General features: G+C 27.0%; 1 protein-coding gene across 17 annotated transcripts in view; it reads right to left on the bottom strand.

Moving 5' to 3' along the window:
- The window catches only part of LOC136082398 (fibrillin-2-like), a 150,798-nt gene that overhangs the window by 84,842 nt on the left and 42,850 nt on the right, over positions 1-23,106 (bottom strand). For all 17 annotated transcript variants that reach the window (XM_065801587.1, XM_065801590.1, XM_065801602.1 and 14 more), the window contains 2 exons: positions 21,636-21,761; positions 9,311-9,442 (listed from right to left, as the gene is read on the bottom strand). In XM_065801587.1, the coding sequence (XP_065657659.1) occupies positions 9,311-9,442; positions 21,636-21,761 (258 nt within the window). The remainder of the gene's footprint in view (positions 1-9,310; positions 9,443-21,635; positions 21,762-23,106) is intronic.

Here is a 23,106-nt window from a genome sequence, read left to right as displayed (position 1 = left end):
AATTTCTTCAAAAGTTATGATTTAAAAATGACCAAAATCCAAAAAAATTGTGTATCAGCTTACAGCAGTTTTTTTCAATTTTTGACAAACCATAACTTTTCAAATAAAGATGGTGATGACCTGAAATTTTGTAGGGTAATAGTTTTTCACAAAAATAACCCATTATTGCAGTTGTTTTTTGACTGATTTTTTAAAGTTTTTGAGATATTGTACCATAAAGTTGCAAAATATTGCAACATTATAAATATTTTTTCGAACTTTAATGTGGTACAGTTTAATACTTACTTTCAGAAAGTGGCTTTTTTTGTTACCTTTGTGTACTTAGGGTCACAACTTGTTAGAATAATCAAAATTATGCATTAAAATTTAGCACATGCAGCAGCCTATCGAAAAATCACTTTTTTCGAAAATTACGATAAATTACATTGACTTTGCTGGCATAGAAAAAAGCATAAACAGTTGAAATAAATTATGAAACTTTTTAATGTTGAGGTTCTATATATAGATAAAGACCAAAACAAATTCAAAGACCTATACTCTATCTTATGACATGATTGTAGCCTTTTGAGAGATGATATTTTCAAAAAGAGAATATTATTAGACTATGAGCTAGTCTTAGGTCATAGTCTAATAACTAGTCATAGGGATGACAGTAGTATAGTTTTTATTTATCTGTGATGTGATTATTTATCTGTGATGACGATTTTTTATTTATCTGTGATTATCTGTGATGAATGAATATATTCAGTTTTCTTTTTAATCACAAGTCTTATTTTGTACTAATAGTAATGACATAATCAGTGTCATAATCAGTGTCTGATATTTCTTAGTTTCTTTGAGATTTGATATGTTTATGCCTTTTTCTAAACTTTTAAGATTAGTAAAAAAAAATAAAATAATAAAAAATGACAGAGAAATGTTGTGTGGGGAAAGTTTTAAATAAAGATTGCGACAAAACGTATAATTGTAGAATGATTGGAAGAATAAAACTAAAAGATATTGTGAACACGGATGTTGAAGTTTTAATTAAAAGAATTGGACACACTTTTGAACTAAATGAGGAGATATGGTTTCACCATTAAAAAGCCTATATTTCTAGATATGAAGCGCTTCAAAAATACTGCTGTGATCCGTTTAAAGTCCACAAGAAAAATATTATTAAGGGATTGTGTAAAGTCGATATTTTTACAAGTCAACATTTGATCAAACTTGGTCAAAAACTTTACACTAACTGTATGAATGAATTTAAACTTGAACAAATTACAGGAAAATTTAGTCAAGAAGATGAAGACAAAGATGTTGATGATGAGGAGTTTAGTTCTTCAGATCTAAATAAGACAGTTTTAAATAAGAGTGCTTCTTTACTGGAAATATCTCCTCTAAAAAATGTTAGTAAATGTGACAAATTAGAATATGGAAAGCAAAAAGTTAAAAAACTGGAAACAAGTATGACAAACCTAGTAGCATCAGCAAAAGTGCATTAACTGTGATGATTTTAGAAATTTTTAGATGCAATAAAGGAAAAAGGAAAAATCAATTTGAATGAAGAAAAAGTTCAGTTACTAACATTAACTCCTGATAGTTAGTCAATTAAAAAAACTTGCAATGCATTTTCAGTTTCAGACCATCTTGTTAAGAAAGCCAGAAAGCTGAAAAATGAAAAGGGAATACTTGCTAAACCTGAGGCTAAAAAAGGACATCCTTTGAAGGATATTGTTAATATCCTTCAAAGGGTGTCCTTTTATAATATATGAATCTGACGAATACACTAGACAATGTCCAGGAAAAAGAGACTTTGTTTCTGTGCGTATAAATAATGTTAAAGTTCATAAACAAAAACGCTTAATATTAGTTATTTTAAAAGAACTTCATCTGGAATTTAAGAACTTATACCCTGAACACAAAGTTGGATTCAGCAAGTTCTGTGTACTAAGGCCAAAGTGGTGCCTTACTGTTGATATTAGTGAAAGCCACTCAGTTTGTGTATGTTCTTACCATCAAAATGCTAAGTTGATGTGCTCTGCTCTTCCTAACAGCCATTTAATATATTACAAAGATTTAATGAAAGTATGTGTTTGTAATATAGATAGTCGAAACTGCATGTTTCATCTATGTTCCAACTGACCTGGTAATATAAATTTGAAGACTTGCTTAGAAAATGTGTTTGAAAAGAATGATTTTGATTTTGATGATCAGATCACATATAAACAATGGGTGTCAACTGCACTTATTACAGTCCAACCAAGCATTAGTGAATTTATTTAGTCTACGAGCAGCAATTACAAATCAGATTTTCACACCACAAGATCTGTTTACAAGGGCTCAAAAAAACTTCAAAGGTGTTAATATATTTTATCTTTCAAGTGATGATATCAATAACCATGAAACAACTTTTAACCTTCAGAAACGATATGAAGGGATGCGCACAATTCCGGGAACAGGAATTGAAGCTATCACTGTTTTGTACCAGATGGAGAGAAATTGTTTTTACAAAGAATATCTAGTGATACTGTCTATGATACTTATATGTTAAATGATGTTAATTTGATTTAAAAAACTCCTTCAAATTTTCAACCCGGTAAATATATTGCATGCTTTTATGATGAAGAATGGTACATAGGGCTTGTGGTTGATATTTGTAATGAAAACCAAGTCGCTAATGTGAAGTTTATGCAAAGAAACAAATTAAATTTAGAATGGACAAACGATGCACGATCAAGTCAGTGTTGGGTTCCATTTGACAAGATAATGTGTCAAATAAGTGTTCCATTGATTTAAAGTATAAGTGCTCGTGACAGTATTCTTGCTAGTAATGACTATGACAGTATTATGAGTTATATTTACATATATGACAGTATTATGAGTTATATTTACATATATGACAGTATTATGAGTTATATAGAGATAAGCTAATTAGTTTCATGTATACATACTTTTTCTTTTAACTTATTATCTTACTCTTTGAATGCACTTTTTTACAGTATAGTTTCTATAAAATTTGAGGTATAAATTTTGTATGTGGTAAGTGGTATTTTTTTGTTCTCTTTTTAAAAATATCATCACTCTCAAAAGGCTACAATCATGTCATAAGATAGAGTATAGGTCTTTAAATTTTTTTTATTGATTGTCTATATATAGAACCTCAACATTAAAAAGTTTCATAGTTTATTTCAACTGATTACGCTACTTTCTACGCCAGCAAAGTCAATGTAACTTATCATAATTTTTTAAAAAGTGATTTTTTAATAGGCTGCTGCATGTGCTAAATTAATTTTAATGCATAATTTTGATTATTCTAACAAGTGGTGACTCTAAGTACATAAAGGTAACAAATAAAATCCACTTTCTGTAAGTAAGTATTAAGCTGTAACACGTTAAAGTTCGAAAAAATATTTATAATGTTGAAATATTAACAACTTTAAGGTACATTAACTCAAAAACTGTAAAAAATCAGTCAAAAACAACTGCAATAATGGATTATTTGGGAAAAAAACTATTACCCTACAAAATTTAAGGTGATCACCATCTTTATTTTAAAAAGTTATGGTTTATCAAAAATCAAAAAAAACTGCTGTAAGCTCCTGATACACAAATTTTTTGGATTTTGATCATTTTTAATTCAATCATAACTTTTGAAGAAATTAGTCAATCAAGCTGAAATTTTTTGAATTGAATTTTTTTCATAAGATCTGTGTGTGGTCAAAGTTTAAAGCAAATCTGAGATGGTACCCTGGGGAACTTTCAAAAAACTAGGTGATTTGATATGGAATAACCCAGTTAACCCTAAATTGGTTTTATAATTTTGCCTTATTTTCACTGGATTTAAGGATCAAGGGTGCAATTATGCTATTGTTATGTGTTATTGTTGTGATGTTTTGCGTTGATAGACAGCTTGGCTTACCTTCCCGTTGGTGTCTGTTGTTAAAAAGGAATAATAGGTAGTTTCATAATTGGATATATTTCATAATTTCATTCTTTTATTTTTTTACTAAAAGCCAAGATAACATTTTGCTAAAAATACAATTTATATCTAGTTTGATTTATTTTTTTTAGTATTGTTAATCCTTTTATACTTCAAGACAGATTTTATAGTTACATTTTCGATAAATGTTTTTATTAACTGCAATGTCAAAATAGGTAACTATAAATAGGTAAATCAATTTTCAGTTTTTATGTGGTGTTTTTTTGGTTTTTTTTCTTTTTCTTGTTTTTTTTTTTGTAATTATTACATCATATATCCATTATTTTTTATATTTTAGATTTACAATTGACGCATTTATACAATTTATAAAAAAAATAACCTGATTTACTTTTATTGTAAATTTTGTGTTAATTAAAGTGATATAAATACATGCAATCAGTTCAATTTTTTTTTTACTATATTTTATGCTTAATATTTTGTTGTACATAACTTAGGGGATCTTTTTAAACGGGGGTAATAACTAAAAATGTTTAAAAACCTTTAAAAACATGGAGAATATTGTAATTTTGCGCATTTGTCAAATATCGAGTTTTTATAACGTGTTTAACTAATTAATTAGCTTAGTTTGCATTTGCGACACTTTTGAGGAAAGAAAGAAAAAATTCTTATATATGTAAATGATTGTTTTTCATTTTATTATTTTGGTAAAAGGCAAATTACCATTTACTAAAAACTATTGAAATGAAGAGGCCATACAAATAATATAATATAAAATGGTCTGTGTTGAACAGAATTAACAAGACCCAGGTGCGGTCAGCTTGGTTTACAAACATGAAATTATGTTACGTTGAAAACTATGAACATAACGTAACCTTTAAAAGCCAATTTAAAACATTTGTGGCAGCTAAATGTGACAGTATATTGTAAGTATAAATGTGATAGTATAGTAAAAAACTATTTTAAGATTTTTTGACTCATAAAATGGACTTAAGACTTTATTGATTGTGGTTTTCTGTTAAATCACAATAAATAATGATTAGAAGAGTGGATGGCCCAGACGCAATATGCGACATAAATATCAAACTTGTATTTAACTCATTCACAAAAAATGGAGTTAAGACAATTTGGCTCTTATGTCCAGATATGTTTACTGCACATATTAGTTTGTAACTAAATAAACTAATTAGTTGCGTAATGAGTTAAACGCGTACAAAAAGTATATTATTGAATTTAAGGCATTGATTAAAATTGCTAACCGTAATGTAATTAATTGAATATGCAAATCGTAATGTAATTTGTAATAATGTAATGCCAAAGTTAAATGCACTTTTACTTTTTTGTTACTCTTGGTTGTTTTGCTACGCTTAGTGATGCGTAGTTTTGTTTATGCGCTGTTAGTTTTTCTTCTGTTCTGGAATTTTGAGATTGGAATTTCAGGACATTTACAAATGCACATTTCTATTATATCTGTTTTATTACATCTTATCATATCTTTTAAGTAGGTCATATTTTATTTAATCATTTTAATTGTTTACTTTTTTTATATCTTAACATTTCTATTACCTTTATTAAATTTACATAGTTAAATATATGTTTATTTTTAGTCGCTGAATTACTAAGAAGTTTTGTTCCATTTTGTTATAATTAAATGTTATAAATTGCAGTTTGTATATGTTTGTTGAATTAACTTAACAATAATAAAATGGTTTAGACGAAAATTTTTGTAAATTAATTCAATCCAGAAAGATTAAATTTTTATTTTATTATTGAAGTAATTAAAGTAGATTTAATAAAAAATTGACTTAAATATTCGTTTACTTTTCTGTTTAGATGACAATAGTATTATTGGAGAAAGTAAGTTAAAAAGCATTTTTACTTTTTAAAAAGAAATAAAAATACTTTTTAATATATCTGTTTTCTTTGAAGTAGGTTAAAAATTTCAGGTTTTTAAGATCTTATATATTATAATCTTAAATATTTTTTAATTACTTAAAAAATTACATCAGGTTGTAAAAAATAGTTATAGTTTATTGATAAGGTTGAAATCTGTTAGAGCAGATTAAGTAGATCAAAGATCTATTTAATCTACTTAATAACCTACTACCAAATTAAAATTTTACTATCAACTGTTTGTTTATTTTTCTGTTTAGTTGACAACAATGAAGTGAGAGGTAGTAAGTTTAAAAGGTTGTTTTTTTTTAACCAGTAACAAAAATGGTTTTTAAATTTTTGTTGTTGACTTTAAAGTAAAACAGTTGGTTTTTATAATTTTATACAATAAGCCCAAGAACTTAGGTCCTACTTAAAATTATATTGTCAATAATAAAGAAAAGAAATTTAAAATTCTTAGTAAGACAGATTTTTATCATTTAATATCAAGTAAGTTTAATTAGGATTAAAATATTTAGATGAAATAAGTCAGTCTTCTTGCTATAAGTATTTGTTAATAGAAATTTGTTTATATTAACTGGAATTTTAAAACTTCAAGTACTTTAGCCTTATTTTATTTTTTCTTCTAGGAGAGTTGGAACAAAAACTAAGTATAAATTATATGATTAGTTTATTTAAATAATGAAGCATTTATATCTGTGCCTCAGAAGTCAAAGGTCGGTTGTCACAATTTAGAGATTGTCCAGAGGAGAGGAAATAGTAAAATAATTAGTCTTTTTTGGCTTATTCTTGACGGTTAAGTTTGTGTTATTTTTTCCGTGTTTTATTTAATTTGTCTTAAGACACATGAAATATAATTTTGACAAAAAATAAACAAAAAGTTAAATAAAAAAAGTAAAAAGTCATTTCTGGATAACACACATTTTTCCTTTGATCATTGTAGGGACACCAGACCTTTTATATTGACCTAAATTTGTTTCACATCATCATAGGACAACAGTCTTTATACCTCTGTAGATACTGAAAAAACTAAAAAGGTCTCATACATAACTCATTTTCCCAAAAAACTGGACAACCGATCTTTGTCTTCTGAGGTACAGATATAAGTTTTAAAGTTAATTTTAGTTTATAGTTTTGGTTTAGTTTATAGTTAATTTTAGTTTACTTTTAGTTAGTTTTAGCTTTAGTTATCTTTTTTCTTACTTTAGACAACTTTATGGAGGAAATTAGAGAAATAGGTAAAAAAATTATAATTATATATTTATTTATATGTAAATGTTATTTTATCGATTATTCCGAGGTATATTATTTATCTTTAGTGTCTGGTAGAAGCATAACTGGTAGGGCTGTATTTTAAATTTTATATATTTCGTATGGAGAAATATGTGCAATAGGTGAAAGAATTATTTAATATATGACACTTTTAATCTGTTGGCATTTTACTCATATTTTTATTAAAATAAAATTTTTTACACATGTAATCCTCTTTAATTTACTCTTTTTTTTTATTTTTAGCATCCTCTTCATCCTTTGAAAATAGTGAGGTTATGCTTTATATTTTGATTAAATAAAATTGCAATATTTATAACTTTTATTATATTCTTCTATTTGTAATTTTAGAGTCGTTAATGTTTGAGAGCTTTTGTGATTTTAGATTCGTTAACATTTGAGCAGTTCAGAATGTATCGCTCCTAACACCCAGGGCCTCTTTTGGAGAGGTCCTTCAATAAGTGATGTAGTAATGGTCCCTGGTATGGATGAGCCCTCCTTTAAATGGAGGGCTCATCCATACCAGGGTGTTGGGAGACACCAAAGAAAAAACAGCAACCAAAAGGTTGTAAATGTCTTCTATCAGTGAAGATATGTATAACTTTTTGTTGCTACTTTTTCTTCGGTGACTTATTTTTATTTTTTTTAATTTTGTAATTTTTTTTTAATTTGTAACTTTTTTTTCAATTACTACATTTTTTTTTTTTAATTTGTAATTTTTTTTTTAACTCATAACTTTTTTTTAATAATATATTATGTTGTATATTTGATTTGTTTTGATCTTTTTTAGTTAAAATTTTATTTGCTTTTTACCAATTAAACTTAAATATAGTTAAATTGATTCATTACCCAATTATCATAATATAATGATGCTATATTCTATTCTTAAAAATAATTAATTGGTAATTTATTGAAAACACTGCTTTTAAAACTTACTATAAGCCAAGACAATATAATTAGCTATATAAATGCAATTTATATCTCAATTTGAATTTTTTATTGGATGATTTGAAGGAAGTATTATTTTGCTTTTTAATTAAAATATTTTAAATCTATTGTGATGTCTTTTAAACTAAATTAAAGTTCACCAAAAGCCAACATGAAATAACATCATAAAACAACATCGACAAGCTGCATCATGACAGCAACTTAAGTATGACAACAGGCTACCGAAAAGCAGGTAAATTGTTCTCCAGTTTGATTGTTGTTCTTTTTTTGTCTACTTATCTGTTACAATTTTTTTTTTAAGCTTGTAATATGACGCATTAATGCAATATAAAAGATCAAAGTTTACACATTTTTTTAAATTTGTTATACACGTGTTTAATTGTAAACTAATTTTTTTTTGTTTCAAAAGTATTTGTAATCAGTTGCTTAGTTATTTTTAATAAACTTAATTAGTTAAGTGCATTTAACATTTTAAAGACAATTTTCTTTTTTAAAAAAAAATGTATCACGGAAATACCAAAAAATTAATAACTCCTATGTCATTTATGCTGACTTCTTATTATTTAATTATTATTCAATCTTATTAATTAATTAAAGTTCATGTTATAAAAAATATAACAAGAATTAAGCTTTAATTTTTCATCTCTTTAAAGCAATATGAAGTTATATTATTTTGTGTCAGTAACTAAAAATGTATTGTGTTGAACTTAGTATAGTCGAGAAAAATGGCTCCGCCTTACACACAGATATGACCTATGTCAGTTGTAAATTATTCAAATAATGTTAAATAATTGCTAAATTATTTTACCTCCTCATACTTTTTATGTCAATTTGACAGCTGGTTTAATTTTTTCAATTTAAAGGCGATTTTCTAAAAGGGTATTAGTTAATGTTTTGCAACTTTGAATTGTGGAAAACAGCCACTATAAATTAATTATGTAATGGACCGACCATAACCCATATTACAGATTACTTTCTGCTAGTATTTAGTTATTACATGAATCAATTAATTAAAACAATAATAATATACTATAAGGAAAAAAAGTCAAAAAAAATCATTTAGTGGAAATCACCGATCAGATGTTTTAGAATAGAAGTAAAGAAGAAATAAAATTGAGGTATATCTAAGGAAATACCTTCAGAAATGTTTTTAGTTAATGAAAGAAATTAAAATGAAGTTTTAACACAAAAAAATCACAAGGATATTCAAGAAATCAACAAACTCATAAAGGAAAAATGAAAGTAGCTTTACTGGCTAAGTATTATTTGTAAATAACTCACCAACACAGCTTGCATTATCTTGACCTATCATCCATCCGGTTTCACATGTGCACACATAACTGCCAATAGTATTTTGACATTTTCCATTACTCCACAAACATGGGGGGAGCAGGCTGGTGCACTCATTTATATCTAAAAAAATATTTTTTGTATTATTTTTTTTCAATAGGTAAAACAAAATAAAGCACAAATAAAATATATTTCTATATTTAATAAAAATAAAATAATAAAATTTCAAAAGAGTATATTATTTTAAGACTATACTTACATTTTATTATGACTATGTTGCATAGTATGTATACTTTATATATGATGAAAGGTCATAAGATACATTAAAAAAAAAAGATTATGTTATTAAATGGTTGAAAATTTCTTTTTAATTTTTGATTTTGAGACAGCGACAAAAGCCAATTTGACTATTGTTGCTGTCTCAAATTCACAAACAATTTGAGAAAAAAAATTTGCCAAAATCATTTGATGCGGCCCGCACACTTTATTTAGGATGTAAGAAAAAACAAATAATTAAAATACAAATAATTTGCCAGACATTTTGATTCCAGCTGACCAATAAGAAAAGATACAAAAATTACTTACAAGCTAAAATAAAGCTTGAATCATACAAAAACCCAACTGATTTACTGCAACAAATATATAAATCAGCTAATATAAAATTATAATTATAAAAATTGTAAAAGGAAGCCTTAATATGTACAAGTTCACAAATGAAATTTTAACAATGTTAAAGATGTTTTCATCTCAAAAAAATTACAATGGGAACAAACTTAAAGTTTTTTATAAATTTAATAATGGTTTTAAAACAAAAAAAATCAGATTGCCAAACTTGACTTTCAACATAACAAAATTAGATTGCAAAACTTGATTTCAAGATAATTCTAGTTTTTTATTTTCTTGCTAACATATATTGAGTTTACTGCTTCTTTTAACTTAAAAATATTTGATGTATTGGACTTTAGCAGGTATGATTTAAAAATGCAAAATTCTGTACACTCTGTAAAAATTCTGTAAAATTCTGTAAAATTCTGTAAAAATGCAAAAATCTGTACACTCAATCTGAAACTGACATTACACATAACATTTAGCAAAATTTTCTAGCGTTGTTTGTGGCCCAACACAATCAACATATTCTTGAGTTTTGTAGTCTAAGAAAATTCCTCATTGATCTAATTTATTAGGGCTTTAATCATATTTATTGTTAATTAGGCTATTAAAGTAGACACATTTTTCTATTTTTGATTTAGAAAAAAGTTTTTAAATAATTTAACTTTTCAATTAATTTCTATATGGCCTGCTGTAGATGTTCCTTTTTAAAAAACATTTCAAATAAAATATAAAACTAACAGTTTTGTACTTGCTAATGTAATTAATACCACATGGTTTGGGAGCCACATGGATACTAAGGTCAATATTTACAATAACAATATCAATATTACATACAATACTATTATCATTTGAATCATCTGTGAATTTATTGATATAATAGATAATGTTTTCAATTTTATTGTTATCAGTGTAAATTATATTTAGATCAAATAAATGGGTTTTAAAATAAACATAATGTGACATAAAAATAATGTAAATGCTGACAGACAGATCACTTGCATCCAGACTTCAATTTCATTATTACAAATTAAACATGTCACAACTCTACAGGCTTTTTTTTAATTTTTTTTAGTGTTTTTTCAATTTTTAAACACAAAATGATACATCCTTTTAAAAATAGTTTGGATTTGGATTTGCTGATAAAGCAATTATGGCATGTCTTTTTTTAATTTTACTTTGGAATTTAAAATAATAAATACACTTTGTAACTGTTCTGTGCAAGATAGAGTCAAAATCTTTTTTTGCAGTTATAGTTTTATATTGTAGTTTTAGTATTTCATCATTATAGAGTCAATGTCGTATTTTTTATTTGATTTAATCCTGAAAAAGAACATTGCAACTGCAATGTTCTTTTTCAGGATTAAATCAAATAAAAAATAAAACAAAAAGTAAATGTAATGACTCTTTGTGATCAGTTGATCACAAATAGTTATTATACAACTTTTTACTAATCGATTAATTGCATGTAGCATTTAACCAGGTAAGTATTTTAACTGAAACTATTTTGCAACTTTGTAGCAATCTTTATGCTTTTTCTGGTAGATCGCAGTTACCTTTCTTTTAATGGCAACAATGGCTGTACATGATATCATCACTAACTTTTTAAGGTGAAACATCTTGTCTAATGACCAATCAGCTATAAATTTAGGTATTTTAAGTAAAAATGCATTGAAAATACAAGTTTGCTATTAAAGAACAATAACCAATAGCCTATTAGGCTGTTGCCTTTAGTTCATTTGTTAACTTTGAACAAATTTATTTCTGCACATTTAACTTTTTAATTTGATTTAAAATTTGAAATTTAGATTTTTAAATTTACATTTTCAAATGTAATACATAGTACCTAAACGTACGGAAATCCGACCAATCTATATCTAAAATTAGATCTACCGAAGTATTTAGCAGATCACATATTAGAATACAGCTGATCACTTTATTTATTGGTAAGATGCTTACTGCCTAACACAAAAAACGTTTTTGCACAAGACGTAAATCTTTTAATGCTTGATTCTTTCTAGGATTAACCTTGAATTTAATGTGCAATGTGATGTGCTAACCCAGCAAGCACATAACATTATTTTAATGTTGAGTGTGGTTAATATAGGGTTGAAAAATTACTAATCTGAGAAATCAACGTTATTTCAACTCAAGTTCAACATTAAAAATAAACATTGAAAATTTCAAGGTTATTTCAGTGTTTAGTTTTAGTTATTTTAAACGTCGCTAACGAATTAAAGTTTGACGATGCCAATATACTAATATTACAGATTTGGTCCTAATATAAAATAAAATATTGCACAGAGATTTTTGTCTGAAAAAGTCCTTCGAAAACTTAAACAAAAGTATTAAAGTAATAAAAATAAAAATAATAAAAGGTTTTATGCTATGAAAAAGGGTGTAATTTGATAAAAACTATAAAAAAATATCAAGACTTTGCATTATACACAAGTTTTTTTACATTGTTTTACAGTTTGGTCGCTCTCCTCAATTTAGCCAGGCTATATGAGAGTGAACCATCCAGAATGTAGACTGTAAATATATTTTTTGTAATTTATAATATGCATATGTAGAAAATCTATATATCTCCGGATCTCAACCCTATCGAGCACCTGTGGGAGATCGTCAACCGCAGAATTAATCGTGAAGGTGTTCGTAATAAGGATCAACTGTTTGAAGAAATCCAAAAGGCCTGGGCAGCGATTCCACAAAGTTTCATTGATCACCTGATCGAATCTATGCCTCGAAGATGCAAGGCTGTGATCGACAACAAAGGATTCACCACGAAATATTGATAGCGAAATACAGCTTGGTCAATATTTTGTCGAGTTGCACTTGTTTTGTCCAGAAGGAGATCAACGTTTTTAAATGATTCTGATTAATTTATTAATTTTCGTGTACAAATAATAAACTTTGTGATGAATAAAACTTGAAGAACTTTGTCTCTAAACAGTTACATAGTTATTTCTCTAAATTGAAAAAATGCAGCATATTTATATAAATAAACTAAATTAGCATTATTTGGTTGCACTCGTTTTGTCTGATACTATATATATATATATATATATATATATATATATATATATATATATATATATATATATATATATATATATATATATATATATATATATATTTATTTATATATATTTCAACGTATTCTTCTTTTTTTAGCATTTAGGGTTTTTTCATTTATTAACATTTATTTGATGGCTAAGGTATGGTTTCTTGATGTTAAGTAAAAACTTAGGCAACAGTTATTTGCTCAAGTTTTTCTACAAATGACTTTTAGCATATTTTAATAAAGCTAATAAATTTTAATAAAGCTAACCAATGTTATTTTTAATACAAAATAAAGCTAGTAAATACTTAGCATATGAACTTATAACAAACATAGCGAAAAACTGTATTGTTTCAAAAATTGAAAACTAGTATGTTGAAAATATTTTACTTCTTAATGCCATTGAGCTAAGCTTATTACACTATACTTTTATAAATGACTTTTATAGTTAAACCTCTGTCAGATGCTTACCTTTTAAATTGTAAACTAAGTAATCATTATTTATCACGTACATGAAAACGCACAAATTATAAAAGGCAATTTTACAAAATCAATTTAAGTTAATCGTAAATTTTTGTTTTAGTTTAAAAATGCTTATAAAGCAACATGTTACATAGTTTTTAACATTAAAAGTTGTTGAAATCTAAAGGTAAGGATGCATTTTTTTGTAATTTAAAAAGATCAGCAAAATATGAGGCAGCTTCTGCTGTTCAGAAGGTAGATTATTTAGTGCATTTAGAAGAGTTCATTTTAATTAGCTTTTAAATAGCTTGTAAGTAGGATTTGAATTCAAATAGTTAGGACAAATATGAATACCTTCATGTTGCTTTATTTTAAAGTCTTTTAGCAGCTTTATAGTAAAGTTATTTTGAGATTTATTTAGCTTGCAGACTGAGAAAACATTATTAAAGACAAGATGTGGCTCTTCCAGATACTGATTTGTATACTTCCAACTAGTAAAAGAAATTTCTAGACTTGGTGGAAGTAGTGCAAAGATATATGTGACAAATGTATTAAGGTATTAAGATTTATGTATTAAGAATGCATTTCAATAAACCTGTTAAGCTGAAATGCATTCTTTTTACAGTTAGCAGACTAACTGAGAGGTTACAGTTAGTCTGCTAACTGTAACCTCTCAGTTGTATTTGTGTCTGGTGTTTCAGATCTTTATTAAGACATTCATTGTTTTTGTTTATTGCATAATTGTGTCACGATTTCAGTATTATTTATTTATGATTTGAGTATTTCACTAATTTGTGATTTATGTGTATTTTTACTGTATCTTTTTTGATTATATTTATTTTGTCTTCACAGGGTAATGGTAAATAAATTAAAATCAAAGTTCAATTTTACCAGATTTAACACAAAATAAACAAAATAGATTATATTTAAATATTTACAAAGGCGTTATTGGTTTGTACAGGGCATGAAATGAGCGCCAGTCATTGTCCAACACTTGTCCGGTAAAAAATGACATCTATCCCTCATTTTGTTTGACCCATATTAATGTGCATTTATTTTTGAACCATTTTAATTGTTCCAAAATTATTAATAAATTCAGTATTGCATATAAAATTTTTTTTTGAACTTTTTATTTTTTATACAAAGCAAAATTGAAGTTAAACACAGGGCTACATTAATAAAATATGTCATTTTTTTTGAGTTAATTTATTTTTTACAAAACGCTAAAGCATATCTTTTTAAAATAAGTAGCCCGGTTTTTATCATTTATATTAAAACATTGCAATTAGTCATTAATTTAAATTTATAATTTAGTATTATTTTATTTTTTGTCCGATGGTTTTTATAAATTTCAAACAAATATCTTATTTTTTAAAACCCCTTTTAAATTTATTTTATAAAAATTTTAAAGTAATAGTTATTTTAATGCTTATAGAAAACATGTTGACTTCAATAACTATAAATAAAGATATTGTACTATGACATCAAATATAAGTTTTTGAAGAACTATTGTTTTTTTATAATATTTTATTCACTTAAACACAATATTGAAAAAAAAAAAATGTTTTGCAGATATAAAGAGTCCTGGCTCAAAAAGCAGGTGTGGTTATAAGGTTCATAAACTTATATATAAGTGCATTGAATCAACGCTAAATCAGCGTTAATCTAACATTGATTTTTTATTTGTTTTCAACATTGATCTCACGTTGTTTTCAATGTAGATTTGCATTTCTATTTTAAACAAAATTCAGCAATTTTTCAATCTGAAATTTCAATACTTTTTTAATGTTGTTTCAACATTGATGTGCTTGCTGGGAAGTTATTTGGCAAGATATTTATAAGAAATCAGCTTTTTATATTCTACTATGTTGTTTGTACTATATAAATGATCTGCTCAGCAAATCTGCACTGTCAAATGTACCTACCCCAGCCTAGAAAAAAAAAATCAAAGGAAAGCGATCAATTCGACTGGCTATCACATGGAATGTACAGTCAACTATTTTTTTTATACGGTCAAAATTTTGAACTTTTTTTTCATTCAAGTTTTTATTTTAGTAATGACTGAACATTATAAATACAATAATTTTATCCTTGAAAATTAAGAAAATCTTATTCCTTTTAAAATAAGAGTTTTAAATCAAATCAATAAATAATTTAAAAAGAAACTTACAAGTAAGTAACGTTTTACTTATTGTTATTAGTAAAATAACTCTGAAAAAATGTTAATAATAAAATAACTCTTGCTTGCACACATTTTTATTTATTTTGAAAAAGAATTTCGGTAACATCCAAGTAAAAGAATTAAATTACCCCTTTTTCCACTCACTACCTCTTAGGATTGAGTAAAAAAGTATTTTTTTGGCACAAGTTCAAGATTTATGATTCTGATTTCAAATCTAAAAAGTTTTTTGCGCTGACATCAGCAGTTTTGCAAATACTGATGGTAACCATTTGGTAATTCTGAATATTTACAGAATAAAAGTAAATAATACAAATAATTTTCCTTGAAATAAAACTACGAAGTTATGGAAACGAATTACAAAAAAAAAGTTGTTTATAAATATTCTAATGTCACCTCTTAGTAGCACACCAGTTTTAAAAGTTAGATAGGTATACTGCATCCCCCTCTAACCTTACCAGATTTTATTTTACGATTGAGCTAGACACTTCATTTATTGTGAAAATCATAAAAACAATTTTTGGCATTGCTTAAACACAGACATAAGTTGCATTTTTTACAGGAAACTCTCCCTGCGCCACCTTTACATAAACAACATTTGTTCTTTTTGCTTCGAAATTCTGGCCAATGACAAGTGCTATCAAACTGAGCATTGTTGGCTGTTATATGCATTGGGCGTTTTCTATGCCCAATTGGCAATTCACATTAGATTTCCTTTGTTTTGCCTTGATTGATGTCTTTCTCTACTCAACTTATGTCTTGTTCTGATCCTAGCCAATGCTCAGTTTTTCCACATTTACCTTTAGGTGCTACTAATCACAGTTTGATCTCTCTAAAACTATTATTTCATTCATCTTCATTATTTAAATCCCCCTATCATCATACCTCTTACAACTAACTTAAAGCTGACTATACTCTTTACATGATTTACTTTGTGATGGCCCTCAGGTAGAAATCTTTTGTCTTCCTGTTGACTAATATGCTTCTTACATAACTTCATGGATTCCGGTAGGCATGGAAACTTTTAGTCTCTTTCGACTATTCTAGATCAAGCCTCACTCTTCTCCATAGTGTTCCTCACATTGTGCTGCTGCAATTGCCAATCGAAACCGTTACTTCCATATCTATCAGCAATGCAATTCTCCAGAAAACAGACGTCTGTTTATTTCTCATAGAAACAATAATAAAAAAGTTGTATAAAACCAAAAACCGCTATTCTCAGGTCATGAAATCTGGTATTCCATCACAAAAATTAGGCTCTCTTTACTTCTAGAGAATCTCTAATAGTATCAATAATAAGGGCAAATCTGGAATTCCAACTTTCTTGTATGGTTCAGACTGTGACACCTCACCTAAAGACTCTTGATTCTACTAGTTGCATTCTCCTGATATAGCTATCTGACAGGTTGATCCATTGCTTAACATTTGCATCACTCCAGCTTCTTTATCTAAAGTGATTTCCTGCTTAGACTCTTCTACAGCTTGTGGCCCAGACAACATAACTGTTATAGTCTTGCAGAAGTGTTCTCCGGAGCAGTTGTCTATACTTTCAAAACTATTTCACAAGTAATTTTCAGAGTCTTGTTTTCCAGTCTGCTGGAAAACAGCATCTGTTATCTCTATTTTCAAAATTTCTGGAGAGATCTGATTCGTCTAACTACCGTCCCATTAGTCTTCTTTCTGTCATAAGCAAGAATTTTGAATTTTTAATTAACAAACACAACCTCTTATTTTGAATCTATTAACTTATTTTTTGATCATCAATATGGACTTCAATCTTCACATTCTATTGCTGACTTGCTAACTGTAATAACCGAAAGGTTTTATCATGCATTAGATAAAGGTGGAGAGGTAAGTGCCATTGCTCTTGACATTTCTAAAGCTATTAATAAAGTTTGGCATGCTGGTCTTCACCATAAGCTTTCTTTTTACGGCATTTCTGGTAAAACCTTTAAGATTATCGAATCCTTCCTTTCCAATCGTAGTTTAAAAGTTGTCCTTGATGGACAGCACTCTTTTTCTTATTCTGTAACTTCAGGGATTCCTCAAGGTTCAGTCCTTGCCCCTATACACTTTTTAATTTACATTAATGATCTTCCAGATATTCTCACATCTAGCATTGTTCGCTGATGATACTACCATTTATTCTTGTCATGATAAGAAACCAACACTCTCTGATTGCTTAGAGGGAAGCTTTAAGCTTGAAAAGGATCTCACTTCTGCTACAGCATGGGGCTCACAGTCGCTGGTGAACTTTAATACAGATAAAACTCAATTTTTTTTGACCAATTGTTATCGCAATTACGTTACATCTTCCTATATTTATGAACAGCAATGTACTTGATGAGTCATCTACCCTTTATCATCCAGGAATAAGTCTTACTTCCGATCTTTCTTGGAAATGATATATCAAATCCATAGCGAAATTAGCATCTGCTAAGGTTTTATATTTTTATCGAGCTCAATTCTCTGGATGGAATTCTTTACATCTATAAATCTCAAATTCAGCCTTGTATGGAGTACTGTTGCCATATCTGGGGCGGATCTTCTAATAATGCCCTTTTTCTTTTAGACAAGGTGCAAAAATTCATTTTAAACATAGTAGGGCCTGTTCTTGCAGCCAACCTAATATGATCGTAATGTTGCTTCTCGTTCTCTTTTCTGCAGAGACTATAATGGGCAATGCCCTAAATAGCGTCTTTTGTTTTATTTACTAAAATTTATCATTGTGTTACTCATCATTCAATTAAGTCTCATCTTTTTTCTGTGACTGTTCCTAAGTGCTCCAAAAACGCTAATTTGTCTAGTTTTTTCCTCGAACATCAGTTCTTTGGAATTCGCTTCCTTTATTGCTTCCTTAATCTCTTTAGCTTACCTGATTCATATAATTTGCAATTTTTTATGTTGTTTGTCAACCATTATCTTGCCCTACAATCTTCATGGTTTCTTTTCCAGTAACTTCCAACTCTAATTAGTGGTTGCTTGCAGCCTTGTTGGAAGGAAAGATGTTTAAAAAAATATAAATGTGTTTTTGTAATTCTTTGAATAATCCATGAAAAAAAAGTGCAAACAGTCAATCAATAATTTTAAATTTATAAAAAAATAATTCATTTATTGTAAAGACTTTGCAAACGCTATAAGCGAGGAAAAAATGAAAAAGTTTTAATGAAAAAAGCAACAACGTACAGGAAGTGGAAATGTTTTAAAATAAATAAAACATGCTTAAATAATAATAAAATAAGAACCTCAATCTTCAAAGTGCACTACCCATAAAGAAGAAAATAACTGCATTTTTTATATATCTGCTCATTATAATAATTTTCAAAAGTGATAACGTTAATTAGTTAATAATAATCTTATTTCTTTTATGTGCAGATACTTATTTAAACTAAATACTTAATATTAGGAAGACAATCGCTGTATGAAATACTACTAAAAAATTATGTTACAAATAACAAGATTATTACTGAATATACTTATTTTTTTAAGAGTCTTAATATAGAAAAAAGTGTAAATGCAGAACTTTAAATTTAAATTAACTTTAAATATAATTATAAAACATTTATTCATTTATTGCAATTAGCGCTAAATATTTATATGAAAATAAATAAAAAGATTCACGGAAAAAACCAAAACTAAGTGACTAAGTTGAAAAAAGTTTATGTATAGTTAAATACAGCAATTATTATATATTATTATATTATTATTATAATAATAAATTGAATATTTTTCTTAAAATAATAATAAAACCAAAACTGCAATCATTTATAAAACAAGGACTTTCGTACATGTAAAACGAAAGTAATCTAAATAAGTTAAACAAAAAAATTAATAGAGATAGTTTAAGTTATATATAATACCAATTATTGTAAACAATATTATTTAAAATACTTTTTGTTAAATTTAAATGGTTTTATGAAATTGTAATATATGCATTTTCCAAATTACATTTTGATCGCTTTTTAAATCTTTCTTTTCAAAACTCTAATTTCTATTTAACCAGTCAACCATGACTGACAAAAATTCATTTTGGGAGGATAAACTAGCAATTTTTATCATTAGGGGCACTCGCTCATCTTTGACTGGACATTATTTTTCACGCTGGTACTACCCAGCGTACCTGCGTAAAGGTACATGCTATATTTAATATACCATATAAAGAAACCTTTATAGACTTAAAAAGGAAAACTTACTTTTTGGTGAATGGGGAGCTAAAGTAGCCAAGGTATATTTAATAAACTCGTATTTTTTTATTTTCTTACTATTTTTTGTTTACTTATAAAAGTTCTTTTAGCAAGGTTTACTGGGAAGCTCTTATAGCATTATAAAAACTTGCAATAAAAAGGTGAATTCAACTTAAAAACTGAAAGGGAATAATACCTAATGAAAGGTGTCCTTATTCAGTAATTATTAAAATTGATATATTGCCTTGAAAAAATTAAACACAATTTTACAATCGACATTCAGCACAACCAAGTTTTGACATTTCGAAGCCATATTAAGAGCACTAGGGTCTTTTTTTGTTGTTGTTTTTTAAATTTTTTTACGCCTAAATACAAATCCGTTTCTTTTAATTGATTAGCTTTAATTGCAATTTTAATAACCACTTAAACTCTTAAACACACAACTCTTAAAGTTAGGAAGGAATTAAGTTTCTTCTGTTAACTCTTGATAAGATTTATCAATATTAACCTAGCTAAAATGATTAATTAAAGTTGATGGTACTAATCCAAGACATATCTTCCATGCTTGGATTCTAATTGCCATTTGATACTCTTGATCTAACGATAACAGATTCCACTTTTTTAGGATTGGTCTTGTGTGTACCTTGTTGAAATCAACAATCTGTAGAGTTTTCTTTCTTTTGGTTAATCTACCAATTATTAACTGATGATGCTGATTTACTTTTTTATATATATTTTGTTTCGTTATTATGTATAAATATATAGTAATTGCATCTAATAACATTTTTTTTGTTTATTGATTTTTAAAAAAACATTTTAAAAATAAAAATTTGTAATGTTGGTATAAAAATTTTGTTAAAAAGGTATATTTTGTTCCATTTTCTTAACAACTTATACTTTTTTTTAATTGTTAAAAAGTTTTATATTTTGTTTCTTTTTCTAAAAAAGAATATTTTGCTAATTGTAAATAAATATATAATTTTTCTATATTCTTAATAATTATTTCATAGCATTTTATTATTTTAGTAAAAGTGTTATAAATATAGAAAAGAAGGAACTGTACATACCATATTTAAGACCCATTATTTACGGGTCTGACCAGCTAGTATTTTTATTATTATCTCAAAATAAAAACAAAATAAATGATAAACTTCTAATTTCAAAAAAACTTTAATTCTATTTTCTGGAAAAGATTTACTAGTAATTCAAAGATACTTCTTTAAAATATAAGTATTTAAGAATAAACTTTACGGCCACTGCCAGACACTTAAAGCACCCTGTATTTATAACCCAAAATTGAGGCAATGAACCCCTTAAAAGTATTACAAGAATAATTTTTCTTTTAGATAAAGTAAAATATCAACCTAATGCATAAATTTTAACTATAAGCAATGTAACAATACAGTTTCTATACATTTTGATACTCAGGCATACAAACTGTACTTTTCTATAGAATAAGTCAAATAAAACCAAATTCAAAATAACTAGAGAACATCATTCAATAGAGACTTCAATCACTAAAATTTAAATAAAATGCAAATATTATTTAGTAACAAAGCAAAACATTTTTGCATCAAACAAAAAATAATAGAAAAACTTTGGATTCAATACATTTTCGATCCTTAACAGTAACAAAAATAACAGGTTTGTAAAGTAAAAAGTTGTTATTTGTAACAATCAAGTCAAATAGCACCACCAAATTTATTTTTTACTTATATCGTTGTTTGATTTTGGTACTATTTGATTTTATTTTAAGTGCAAGCATCAAAAATTGTTGCATACCTAATAACTATATTGTGCATAAAAATTCGGAAATCTCACCTGTGCAACTATTTTCATTCAACATCCATCCAACTTTACATTTGCATAAATAACTGCCATATGTATTTTCACATACTCCATTACTCCAAGAACATGGTGGTTCAGAGCCAGTACACTCGTCAATATCTGAACATTTAAAATAAAATTGATTTTGATTAATTCCAAAAGGGGGAAAAGGAAGGAGGGAAAGCGCTTAAATTTTAAAATTTTAGAAATTGAAGAAAGTAATATCAGAAGAAATAATAATACTGTATCTCTGTATAAATTTATAACAATATTGTATCTCTGTATAAAATGGATTTTCAAAATCTCTGATTTTGAAAATCCAAATTCTGACAACAAAGATGCTGTCTCTTGCATATTTTTTAATCTGCACCAAAGAATGAAATTTATATAACTGTGATGGCCATACTAAATAGATTTAACTTCAATAGCTTGAAAAAAGCGAGTGAAGAGAAAGAAGATGATTTTGTTAATGCTGAAGCGGAGTTAGAATGTAGTGAGAAAGTAAAGTTATCTCTTTAAGAACAATTAAGCTTATCAATCCAAGACACTATTAAAGAAATTAATTATGTGGATTAACAAAAACACAAGTAAAACATAAAGACAAGAATGCAGCATCTTGCAAACAACTGGTTTCATAACAAAAAGATTAGAACCTCTTAGGGATGCACAGTCAAATAAACTTATGTTTATAAGATCTTATTTCAATGTTTGTTAGATAATAGCTATTGTGTTTTAATTCTATTTGATTGTTTAACTAATGTTTTTGAAAGAAGCATGTATACCTGTTTTGTTTCTTCAAATGTTTGCCAAAATTATTTATACACATTGTGATATTTTGTTTTAAAGATTCTCAAGAAATCTCCCAAAAGAAAAAAAAAAATTTTATTTTTCTTTCTCGAGGATAAAATGAAAGAAATCATTGGGAGATATTATATGATATATTATAATAATAATTAAGCTGATCCCGGAAACTTCACTGTTCTCTTATCTGGGATTTTCAAGCAACTCTGCCATTGGTGCAAATGCTACTCTTAGATTGGCTTTCTAACATAACCATTTAAAGTAATGCATCCTGCTAAACTTTGATTTACTTACTTTTAAAAGACTTTTGCACACCAGTTTGTTTGGAGAATAAATAGAATACAAATTGTTTTCTTTGACCAGTGATATTTGTGATCGTTTTTACAGCTACAGAATCCACTGTCTTTGTTCTCAATAAAGATATGAACATATAATCTTTGTTTTCACAACTTGCCACACTTGATTAAAATAAAAAAAGCTACATAAACCTCTTGATTGTTAAATGTAATTATTGCTTGTGATTTTTAATTGTGCACTAACAATTTGCACCAGCTCCTTAGAATTAGCAAAATAACTAGAAAATCCCTTGCCTAATATAAATCCAATAAAAACAGATACAATTGTCAACCGTCAGTCAATTGAACTATACAAAAATTGCACATAG

The sequence above is a fragment of the Hydra vulgaris genome, chromosome 07 (assembly GCF_038396675.1).
Source record: "Hydra vulgaris chromosome 07, alternate assembly HydraT2T_AEP".
NCBI lineage: Eukaryota > Metazoa > Cnidaria > Hydrozoa > Anthoathecata > Hydridae > Hydra > Hydra vulgaris.
This window is presented reverse-complemented; position numbering and strand designations above follow the sequence as displayed.